This window comes from Diplotaxodon limnothrissa, linkage group LG19 (genome assembly GCF_057381915.1).
Source record: "Diplotaxodon limnothrissa isolate DT_005_m linkage group LG19, D_limnothrissa_male_GT1.1, whole genome shotgun sequence".
Lineage (NCBI taxonomy): Eukaryota > Metazoa > Chordata > Actinopteri > Cichliformes > Cichlidae > Diplotaxodon > Diplotaxodon limnothrissa.
In genome coordinates, this window is record NC_140614.1 from 10,347,832 (window position 1) to 10,359,977 (window position 12,146).

Sequence of the window (12,146 nt, forward strand, 5' to 3'; positions counted from 1 at the left end):
AAACAGAAGCTGCTGTATCAGGACATTTATTTATCTTTATAAACTTTTAATGACTACAAATATTTTAATTTTCTCTGTTAGTAACAGCTACGTCAGAGTACTTTAACTTCAATATTCTGAACACTTTTCCTGACTGAGTGCTTCCTCCAGCCCAAACGGCGGCGAGGAACGTGTGGTGAGAATGGCAGAGCGGGACTGTTTTTGGGGTGAAATGATCCTTTAAATGAAAAGCCTTTCATCTGAGCGGCAGGTTCTCAGGCTAGGCCGCGCGACCCTGCCAGAGGTCAGCAGAGGAGGAGACAAGGTCGTGGGAGAAATAAATCCTGATCAGAAAGACGAGTCCTGATCATCAATGTGTTTGTAAATATCTGCAGTGTGACCTTTGACCTTGCTCTAAGCAGGACTCCAAACCACTGTGGCTCAACCTGCGGCTCGTGGCCCTCTGAGGGACACCAACAGTTTCACAGATGCCTGAGCCGAAAGAGCCATGCTCGGTCACACTTGAGGGTGAAAGGTCAATGTTAATGTGTGCTGCTGGACAGGATCTCAGAGACAGCAGAGAGTTCTGACCGAGTCCTTAAAGAACCGAGTCTCTGACCTGGATCAGAGAAACCTAAAGGTCTTCACACTTTAAACTTACAGAACTGTTTGGTGTTTTATAAGTTAGCTAATGCAGCTTTATCTGCAACAGCCACTGATTCAAACCACACGTCTGTGTGTTAAATTCACTGATATTTGAATGGAGTTTGGTCACAACTCATGCTACATGCAGACTAATGTTAAACTAGCCGCAGTACCCACACTAACTGCGGATATTCATGCTTACATACAGAGCTTGTCTTGGATTTGCCTACATGAAAACTAACATTAAATTACTTAAAACTTGAATGAAGTTTGGTATGGCTTTGCCTACATGCAGACTGACATTGCTGAAGGGAGTCTGGTTACACCGGTGGGAACTGAGTATTGAACGGGTCCGATGACACTGGTTTTGCAGTACTGGGTTTCTCTGTGTCCCCAACCAAAGCAGGATCAGACTCAGAACCAGGACTCCCAGGCTCCACCTCCTAGCAGAACCCTGCGGTTTACCTTCCAGGGTTCTTCAGGTGGATCACAATCTGGACTCTGGTTCAAGTCTGACCCGGTTGTTGTTTTTGTACCTCAGATCATTTGTGACTCGTGTGTAAAAGCAGCTCACAGACCTGGGGTCAGTCTCATCATGTCTGTTGGCGTCCCGGTTCGGTCACAGTGCAGGAGTTCAGAAGTCCGTCTCAGTCCAACAGGATGTCTATGACAGCTGCATGCAGAGAGTCCAGCAGGAGGTGCAGCAGCTACTATGAGGTGTTGAGGAGTGGTCTGGGGTAGACCCCTTGGTAGTAGGAAGCCTCCAGCGGCTCCATGGTCCTCCCCCCGAGGCCGGACCCCACCCCGGTGTTGTAGGAGGAATACTGCAGGGCCTCGTAGGCCTTCAGGTCCAGTTTGTGCTGCTGCTCCGAGGACGACATCAGGTTGTTGATGGAGAACGGGTGGTTGAAGGAGTAGTGCGGGTCTCCTTTGATATGGAGCTGCGACTCGTGAGCCATGGAGTGGGGGGGCAGTGACAGCGAGGAAAGGAGCTGGGCACTGGACACCTTCAGGTCGGATGGCCCGCCCACGCCTCCCCGCAGGTCCAGCCCGGGGGGCGAAGCAGCCTGGCTGGAGGAGGGCAGCGAGGAGTCTAGGAGTCCCGGAGTTTTGAGAGCATCCCCTGCGGGAGACGCAGCCCCGCCTCCGCTGCTGCCCACCTGCTCTTTCCTGCCGTCTGACTTGGTCGACATCTTCTTCTCGCACTTGAACCTCTTCTGGCGACGTAGGTAGCAGCCGTTCTCAAACATGTTCCCGGAGTCCGGGTGCAGGGTCCAGTACGAGCCCTTCCCCGGTTTGTCCGGCGAGCGCGACACCTTCACGAAGCAGTCGTTGAAGGACAGCGAGTGGCGGATGGAGTTCTGCCAACGCTGCTGGTTCTGTCGGTAGTATGGGAACAGGTCCATGATCCACTGGTAGATTTCGCTTAGCGTCAGCATCTTACTGGGCGCCTGCTGGATCGCCATGGTGATGAGGGAGATGTAGGAGTATGGCGGCTTGGCGTGTGGGTAACTCCGTCTGAACGCTTTGTTGTCCCGGGCTCGGTTTAGTCCGCCTCCGCCATACGCCATGCCGGGACTCATGCTGGGGCTCATGGGGCCGTATGGGTTTAGGCCCATCGAGGCCTGCTGGGCCGACACCGAACCCATCCCGGATGGGCTCAAGGCCCCACCCATCGATGCCACTCCCCCACCCAGCCCCGTCATGGCCGCCGGAGCAGAGCTCGCCATTGCTCCTACGGGGGCAGGGCTGAGACCAGTGCCGCTATAGGACATGTTGAAGGAACCTGACGTGGTCCCAGTGCTCGACATGTAGCCGGACATGGAGCCCATCCCCAGACCAGAACCCATCCCAGCGCTGGCCATTGGGGAGTACACCTGCAGAGAGAGACCAGAACCAGTCAGAACCAGGACCAAGACGCTGACCAATCGGACTAAGTACAGAAAAGTTTGAAACCAGAACCAGGTCTAAGACCCAGTTTGTTCTGTTGGACTGTCCTTTTGCAGTGCCCCCTGCTGGTTGTTTGCCTGTAAAAATGTGAAACTTGATTAAGTCTCCTCAGATTTTATTCCAGAATCATGTGGACAGTCAGGTCTGCAGAGGATGGTTAAGCCTGGTCCAGAGATCTTAGCCCAGGACCGGAGGAGGAGGAAGACCGGGTCGCCGATCAAAGGAAAAGTCAGCGGCGCGATGCCCAGCTCTTCCAATCCTGAAGTGTATGTGTGTGAGCGCTCGGTAAGAAATAAAGAGCAGTCCATTAATGATACATGCCTGGGAACCTGGTTTAAAAAACATTTAAATAACGTTTTCTGTGTATTTGATGAACAGTTTGAAGTGACAGGACCTGATTTTCATTCTTAAAGCGTCCTATTATTGATAACAATGATAATACTTTACTTGTATGTAGGGTCCGAGTTTCTCCTCCACATTCACATTTTAAAAGTTTTAATTAGCTGAACAGAACAAATTAAATTAAATTAAATTTTTTTAATTTGCAGTTTATTTTGAGATTATTAAACTTTATTGTTTCTCACTGAGGCTCGGTCAGCAGCGGCCTCCTACTCTTTGTTCCAACTTCAGTTTGATTTTCATTTTCAGATTTGTTTTATTAAACGGGTTTAAAATAAATAAATAAAAATAAAAAATAAAACCACAGCTTCGTTTTTCCCATTAAATAAAATGATTGATTATCAGTTTATTATCGGAAGATTTTCATCCTCATTCAGAATCTAATTTAAAATATTCATGTTTTTTTTTTTGTTCTGGTTTATTTTGATTGTTTTTCTTGACGGAGTAACGATTAAATAAAGTTAAAATAAATCAGAGTTTATTTAAACTTTCACGTCGTGAAGGTGAAATAAACGCAGTTTGTTTAGATTTCACTGAAACATAAAAAACGTTACTGCTGTCTGTGATTATTATTGTTTATATTTCTTTAATATAATTGTGACTTTCTGCGGTGAAACAGAACTGAGATAATTAAAAATGAAACGTATGAAATGAATCAATGATTAAATAAAAGTTTTCACATCAGAGAGATTAACAAATAGTTTCTGTTACAATCCTTGGAAAATTAACTCGGGTTTATCCGGTAATAGCGGCTCTTCTTCTTCTTCTTCTTATTATTATTATTATTATTATTATTATTATTTCCGATAATCAGTGATCAATACCCGCAGCGAAGGAGCGGATTCGTGTCTGCGCCAGAGTCAGTTTGAAAAAGACCCGATTTTAGAGTCTCAGCTTCTTTGTTCTGATTTTCTCTGAAACTCTGAAACTTTTTTTTTTAATCTTTGTTATTTTAATTTGAATAAAATCGCCGCAGATTTTTTTCTGTTATATTAAGTGTATTTATTTAATATTAAATATTATAGAGTTAATATAAGATATATTATCCGGAACCAAACGCTCTGATTTTGCTGCTCGTGTTTGAAGAAAGATTTAAAGCTGATTAAACAGATTTTTTTAAATCTCTCGCTTTCTCTCTGATAAAGTTCATTTTTACGTGCTTTGGATTTTCTGATAAATAAAAGATAAATAAAAAAACACAGTTTTAAAACCAAACCGGAACCCGAACTTTAACCGGAGAACTTTCGCGCAGTTTTCCCGTTAAACGCTTTAATCCGGCCGGGCTCTTATCCCGGCTCTTGGCCCGGGTCTAACGCCGTGGGCGCGGCGGTGACCGACCTCCTCGTTGTAGTATCCGCTCCAGTCCGGAGCTTCGTGGCCTTCCATCTTCACCGTGCCCAGCATGTCGGGAGCCCGCGGCCGGATCGCGGATCCTGCAGGTCCCGCTCCGGGTCTCCTGGCCTCCCGGTCCTGTTCCCGTCTGAGTGTCTGCGCGCTGCTCCAGGTGGAAGCGTGCCGTGCCGAGCCGAGAGTTAGTGAGGAGGAGGAGGAGGTGATGGTGACCTGCGGACTGATGTGAGCCTCCTCCTCCTCCCCGTGCAGGTCCGGCCCTCCGCTGCTCCCCCCCCCCCCTCCTCCTCCTCCTCCAGTCATTCCTCCACTCAGCCTCCACCTGCGACTTCACCGAACCGGAGCCGGGCCCGTTTCTTTATAAACTTTTGAAAATGTTTGATTTTTGTTTTTATTTAAACTCCCCATATAATAAAAACTAAATCTTATATTTTTTTAACATTTTAAAAATATTTCAATAGACAAACATAAAAGTGCACGTGCCGCCGCCGCGCATACAAAGGTCCGTCTAAAAAGGATTTTTCGCTCCATTTCTGCTGAAGACTGATATTAAATCACGTGTGCAGGATTATTTCAAAACGTCATGAAATAATCCTGCACACGCGGATTAAGGTGAAAGATTCATTATTTCTCATTATCCTCAAAACACAGTTCGAGTTTTACGTAATGCCGTCTCAAGCTTTCACACTTCTGTACAAACGTCCCTTTAAAAACAGTTTTTAGTCTCACATTGAACACCTCGTTAAAGAGTTCACATTGTGTTTAAATAAAAGAGGCATCGTCCTTCACAATAAGAGTTTCAATTATAGTCAAACCCTAAAAAATAAGCACGAGCTTTTAATGTGAAAAACCATAGGAGCTGATTGGGTTTCTTGAAGGCAGGCTTGCTGTTTAAAGTTTAATAAGCACAAATCATCTTTAACGTGTTTGAAATGCAGGAAACACATCAGCGTTAAACAGCTGGTTTGTGGCTTCATGAAGCTCCAGATGTTTCAGCGCTGATGGTCTGACTGCACTCAGGTCAGTGAATGAGACCTGCACACGCACAGAGGTAGACCCACAGCAAAGCCCTAAAAAGGACTCCTCCTCCATACAAAAGAGACCCGACAGCCACAAAGAAACATATTCAGGGTGATTATTATTATTATTATTATTATTATTATTATACTGGCTGGTCCCAGATCAGCCTCTGCTCCAGCTGACGGTCCGGTATGGAGCTTTAATGAGCGAGCGCAGCGGCAGATTATCGGACTGGATTAAGAGGACGAGCTGCTGGATTTAAGGACACTTACACCAAACACTGAGCAGAGACACACGGGGGAGGCCCGGGAGGACACCTCCTCACTGAGGTGCAGCTAAGGTGAGGATGGAAGTCCAGGTAAGACCCTCAGACCTGTGCAGCACCTGTTTGTATGGAAGAGCCAGATTTTGTGATGCTTTCAGAGCCACTAAGCACAGATGAAACGTTCCAGAGGTGAAAGCACGCCTTTAACTTCTGATAGAAACTGCACCCAGATGTTACCCCACTGCAGGGGTCAGGGGTCACAGTCTGCAGGTAAACCTGACTTCAGGTGTGATAATCAGGACAGGTGAGAGCGGGTCTCCTTTTACCTGCATTTAGAGACCAGATCATCTTCGTGTGTGCGTCCCTCAGGGTCAGAGCAAGTTCATGCAGTAGCAGACTGGGTCATGTGACTCACGCAGTACCTGCTCCTCCTCCTACCTGCCGGCGTGGCTGTGTGAACTGTGAACACACCTGTGTGACATGAGGTATGAATATTTCATGCAGAGAATTTTCAGCCTCTGATGTCACGCTGCACCTTTCGCTCCTGTTTCCAGTTTTTTATTCACTCCTGCCTTGTGTTTCACATGGCGCCGATGACAGCGTGGAGGCCGGCGCCGAGGAGGCTTCGTTGTGACTCACGAGGCTGTAAATCTCACTAAAAGCTCCTCACTGACTCACCTGTCACCTGCACGCCTACGCACAGACACAGCGGCTCCAGGAGCGGCGGAGCCAAAGACCCGGACCTCACCGCTTTGTGGGACCCACTGAGGAGGACGAGGGTCTCCAGCTTCATCTTCATATCAGGCTAACACCAAACATCCACCAATCAGAAGGCTGCTGTAGACCACACACATTAACAGTAAGTCTGTGTGTTACTGTGTGTATGTGTGTGTGTTTATTACTGTGTGTGTCTTACTGTGTGAGTGTGTGTGTGTGTGTGTGTGTTTGTGTTACTGTGTGTGTGTGTGTTTGTGTTACTGTGTGTGTGTGTGTGTTTGTGTTACTGTGTGTGTGTGTGTGTGTTACTGTGTGTGTTTGTGTTACTGTGTGTGTGTGTGTGTGTGTTTGTGTTTATTACTGTGTGTGTGTGTTTGTGTTTATTACTGTGTGTGTGTGTGTTTGTGTTACTGTGTGTGTTTGTGTTACTGTGTGTGTGTTTGTGTTACTGTGTGTGTGTGTGTGTTACTGTGTGTGTGTGTGTGTGTGTGTTACTGTGTGTGTGTGTGTGTGTTAGTGTGTGTGTTTGTGTTACTGTGTGTGTTTGTGTTACTGTGTGTGTGTTTGTGTTACTGTGTGTGTGTGTGTGTTACTGTGTGTGTGTGTGTGTGTGTGTTACTGTGTGTGTGTGTGTGTGTTACTGTGTGTGTTTGTGTTACTGTGTGTGTGTGTGTGTTACTGTGTGTGTGTGTGTTACTGTGTGTGTGTGTGTGTGTTACTGTGTGTGTTTGTGTTACTGTGTGTGTGTGTTTGTGTTACTGTGTGTGTGTGTGTGTTACTGTGTGTGTGTGTGTGTGTGTGTGTGTGTGTTACTGTGTGTGTGTGTTACTGTGTGTGTGTGTGTGTGTGTTACTGTGTGTGTGTGTTACTGTGTGTGTTTGTGTTACTGTGTGTGTGTGTGTGTGTGTTACTGTGTGTGTGTGTTACTGTGTGTGTTTGTGTTTATTACTGTGTGTGTGTGTTTGTGTTTATTACTGTGTGTGTGTGTGTGTGTTTGTGTTTATTACTGTGTGTGTGTTTGTGTTTATTACTGTGTGTGTGTGTGTGTGTTTGTGTTACTGTGTGTGTTTGTGTTACTGTGTGTGTGTGTGTGTGTGTTACTGTGTGTGTTTGTGTTACTGTGTGTGTGTGTGTGTGTTACTGTGTTTATTACTGTGTGTGTGTGTGTTTGTGTTTATTACTGTGTGTGTGTTTGTGTTACTGTGTGTGTTTGTGTGTGTGTTACTGTGTGTGTGTGTGTGTGTTACTGTGTGTGTGTGTGTGTGTGTGTGTTTGTGTTACTGTGTGTGTGTGTGTGTTACTGTGTGTGTTTGTGTTACTGTGTGTGTGTGTTTGTGTTACTGTGTGTGTTTGTGTTACTGTGTGTGTGTGTGTTTGTGTTTATTACTGTGTGTGTGTGTTTGTGTTGCTGTGTGTGTGTGTGTTTATTACTGTGTGTGTGTTACCGTGTGTGTGTGTGTGTGTGTGTTTGTGTTACTGTGTGTTTGTGTTACTGTGTGTGTGTGTGTGTGTGTTTGTGTTACTGTGTGTTAGTGTGTGTGTGTGTGTGTGTGTGTGTGTTACCATGGGTGTGTGTGTTACCATGTGTTTGTGTGTGTGTTACGTGTGTGTGTTACTGTGTGTTTGTGTGTGTGTGTGTGTTTGTGTGTGTGTGTGTGTTACCGTGCGTGTGTGTGTGTTTGTGTTACTGTGTGTGTGTGTTTGTGTTACTGTGTGTGTGTGTTTGTGTTGCTGTGTGTGTGTGTGTTGCTGTGTGTGTGTGTGTTTATTACTGTGTGTGTGTGTGTTTTTATTACTGTGTGTGTGTGTGTGTGTGTGTGTGTGTGTTACTGTGTCTGTGTGTGTGTGCTACCGTGTGTGTGTGTTTGTGTGTGTTACCGTGTGTGTGTGTGTGTGTGTGTGTTACCGTGTGTGTGTGTGTGTGTGTGTGTGAGTGTGTGTGTGTCTGTGTGTGTGTGAGTGTGTGTGTGTGTGTGTGTGTGTGTGTGTGTGTGAGTGTGTGTGTGTCTGTGTGTGTTACCATGTGTGTGTGTGTGTGTTACTGTGTGTGTGTGTGTGTGTGTTACTGTGTGTGTGTGTGTGTTTGTGTTACTGTGTGTGTGTGTGTGTGTGTTACTGTGTGTGTGTGTGTGTGTGTGTGTGTGTGTGTTACTGTGTGTGTGTGTGTGTGTGTGTTTATTACTGTGTGTGTGTGTGTTTGTGTTGCTGTGTGTGTGTGTGTTTATTACTGTGTGTGTGTGTGTTTGTGTTGCTGTGTGTGTGTGTGTTTATTACTGTGTGTGTGTTACCGTGTGTGTGTGTGTGTGTGTGTTTGTGTTACTGTGTGTTTGTGTTACTGTGTGTGTGTGTGTGTGTTTGTGTTACTGTGTGTTAGTGTGTGTGTGTGTGTTACCATGGGTGTGTGTGTTACCATGTGTTTGTGTGTGTGTTACCGTGTGTGTGTTACTGTGTGTTTGTGTGTGTGTGTTACCGTGCGTGTGTGTGTGTTTGTGTTACTGTGTGTGTGTGTTTGTGTTACTGTGTGTGTGTGTTTGTGTTGCTGTGTGTGTGTGTGTTGCTGTGTGTGTGTGTGTTTATTACTGTGTGTGTGTGTGTTTTTATTACTGTGTGTGTGTGTGTGTGTGTGTGTGTGTTACTGTGTCTGTGTGTGTGTGCTACCGTGTGTGTGTGTTTGTGTGTGTTACCGTGTGTGTGTGTGTGTGTGTGTGTGTTACCGTGTGTGTGTGTGTGTGTGAGTGTGTGTGTGTCTGTGTGTGTGTGTGTGTGTGTGTGTGTGTGTGTGTGTGTGAGTGTGTGTGTGTCTGTGTGTGTTACCATGTGTGTGTGTGTGTGTGTGTGTTACTGTGTGTGTGTGTGTGTGTGTGTGTTACTGTGTGTGTGTGTGTGTGTTTGTGTTACTGTGTGTGTGTGTGTGTGTGTGTGTGTGTTACTGTGTGTGTGTGTGTGTGTGTGTGTGTTTGTGTTACTGTGTGTGTGTGTTACTGTGTGTGTTACTGTGTGTGTGTGTGTGTTTGTGTTACTGTGTGTGTGTGTGTGTGTGTGTGTGTGTTACTGTGTGTGTGTGTGTGTGTTTGTGTTACTGTGTGTGTGTGTGTGTGTGTGTGTTACTGTGTCTGTGTGTGTGTGCTACCGTGTGTGTGTGTGTCTGTGTGTGTGTTACCGTGTGTGTGTGTGTGTGTTACTGTGTGTGTGTGTGTGTGTGTGTGTCTGTGTGTGTGTTACTGTGTGTGTGTGTGTGTGTGTGTGTGTGTCTGTGTGTGTTACCATGTGTGTGTGTGTGTGTGTGTGTGTGTTACTGTGTGTGTGTGTGTTTGTGTTACTGTGTGTGTGTGTGTGTGTGTGTGTGTGTTACTGTGTGTGTGTGTGTGTGTGTGTGTGTGTGTGTGTTTGTGTTACTGTGTTTGTGTGTGTGTGTGTCACAGGCTGTTATTAAAGCCCTGTTGTTGCCGTGGTTTCCTGTGAACTCCTTCTCTCTGTGTGGGGGAAATATCTCTCGGCTGTGAGTCATGGCCGAGGATGTCAAGTGAGTTCATCTGCAGGTCAAACAGACAGTGTTGTGCTCACATGAACACCATGTGACCTCTGACCTCCACGCTCACCTGAACTCTCTCTCACACAGGTGTTCTCTCTCCTGTCAGCAGATTTAGTGTTGTGGAATTATCTTCCTGGCGCTCCTCTGATTGAGCAGAATCAAAACAGCCAATCAGAAGCTGGAGTCTGACATGCTGCAGGTATCATCAGGTTTCTGTTCACGTTACCTTTGACCTATGATAGCAGCTGGTCTGTGCGGCGCCCTCTGCAGACCACAAGATCAGGCCAGTGCACGAAGAATCACACGCAGGAGAATAAAGGCACAAAGGAACTTCACACGTGTAAGGGTGCAGATGTGCACAGGCGGTCATCCTGGACACACAGGGAGTCACAGGAAGTGACATAAGCATGGAACTGACTCCAGGTGCGTTGGTGGGGAAAAGGGCGTTACCACGACAATGACTCTGTGCTGGTAATAACTGACTGCATTGTGTATTTATTCATTTATGCATGGAAAAAAAGTCATGTACAGATGTTTGACGGCAGCGCTGCTGTCTTCTTTTCCTGTTCAGCAGCTGCTTCCTGTTCCTGCTGTTCAGTTTGAAATTTCAGGTGGATTTGGGTTGGGACTCCTGGACCTGCACCCCTGGTGGAGTTTCCACCTGTAACCCAGCTATGAAAACATCCGTGCACGAGGAAACTTTCTCTGAGTTTAACCTCATCAGGCTGCATTACCCACAATCCACCAAAGAGTCCTGCAGACGACCCAGCACAGGTGAACGACTTCACCGCGATCAGGCTCAGGTGATTCTTTGCAGGTGACGCCGGTGTTAGCAGAAATAAATGCAGGGACGTCTGATCTGGTGTTCAGGTCTGTGTCAGGGCCGAAGTTGAGGAGCCAGAGCGAGATTTTGTTGGTCACGCTGATGTTGCAGCTCAGTGACTTTATCCATGCTGTGACTGTTTGAGGTCGAGGTGGCCCAACCCAGGTCCCAAGCCCCCCCCCCACGTCAGCCTCCGTGTGCTAACACCTGTTTGAAGGCTGAGGGAGCCCTCTGGTGGCCGTGTGAAACAGTACATGTAAAACCTGCGGGGAAGCAGCCATGACCACTTTCCTGTGCTGTTAACGCTGATGAAGCGTGTACCTGAGCATGCATCAGCCCCCCAGGTGTGACTGTGCAACCCATCCAGATCGATCATTTTTAATGGGATTATTAGATATTTTAGACATACACAGAAAATCGAATGATTAATGCGCAGTCATCAAAGCTTGCATTGCACAGCTGCACTTTCCACCCAATCACATCAGTCACATGACCTCACCGTTTCTTCATTTCTGTTTCCATTGGAGCAGTATTTTATTTTAGAGCACTTTAACAACACTGTTGTTGTCCACTAGATGGCATCAGTCCAGTGTGTGTGTGTGCGCGCAGGTTCTCAGGCCGGCACGTCGATGATACACTAAAGAGGCGAATCTGCTTCAGACTCAGTCTGGTGATCCGACGCTGGACCATCGAACAGGTGCGCAGGAGTCATTTCCTCTGTATTTAAACGTGCAGCTTCTTTGAGTAAACTGGACTCAGGTGTCTTCACCTTCACATCCAGCAGGTCACTCATGGAGGCTCCACCAAAAACATCAGTAATTTTTGTTTTTGGTGGAGCTTCATCCTGTGTGGTTTCTGAGCGCTGACCTGCTGAAGTTACAGTTGCAGCTTTCTTGTGAGAAGCATCTCCAAACATCTGGCCTCCTTTTCTCCACGGGCTGCTCCTCATGAACCTGGCTGTGAGGAGGAGACGGAGGTCACATTAGAGACGCTGTTGGGCTTCCTCCCTGCACAAGAAAGCCCAACAGCGTCTCTTCTTTCTGAGAAGACTGAGAAAGGCCCAGCTTCCACCACCGATCCTGACCACCTTCTATAGAGTTGTTTTATTATGTATGTTGTATTCTTGTACAGCACTTTGGTCAACGCTCCTGTTGTAATTAAATGTGCTATATAAATAATTAAACTATTAAACTATTAAACTATAGAGGAACTATCGAGAGCATCCTGAGCGACTGCATCACTGTCTGATTTGGGAACTGTGCCATATCGGACCGCAAAACCCTACAGCGGATAGTGGGAACAGCAGAGAAGGTCATCGGGGTCTCTCTCCCCTCAATTGAGGACATCTATACCACACGCTGCATTCGCAAACCCACCAGCATTGTGGCTGATCGGACACACCCCTCTCACACACTCTTCACACTCCTGCCATCTGGAAAAAGGTACCGAAGCATTCGGGCACACAC

At 46.7% G+C, this 12,146-nt stretch overlaps 1 protein-coding gene across 1 annotated transcript; it reads right to left on the reverse strand.

The window, feature by feature from the left end:
* Nucleotides 1-1,334: 1,334 nt before the first annotated feature.
* Nucleotides 1,335-4,377, reverse strand: foxa1 (forkhead box A1). Its single transcript, XM_085342936.1, has 2 exons — nucleotides 4,312-4,377; nucleotides 1,335-2,501 (listed from the first exon to the last, which is right to left on the reverse strand). Exons 1-2 carry the CDS (start codon nucleotides 4,375-4,377, stop codon nucleotides 1,335-1,337), a joined length of 1,233 nt encoding a protein of 410 aa, XP_085199062.1.
* Nucleotides 4,378-12,146: the final 7,769 nt, after the last annotated feature.

Excerpts from the sequence above, each read along its gene's own strand:
- foxa1 (XM_085342936.1), bottom strand. The coding sequence starts at position 4,377 with ATGCTGGGCACGGTGAAGATGGAAGGCCACGAAGCTCCGGACTGGAGC. Across the intron at positions 2,502-4,311 it reads GCGGATACTACAACGAGGAG|GTGTACTCCCCAATGGCCAG; the intron begins GTCGGTCACCGC and ends CTCTCTCTGCAG.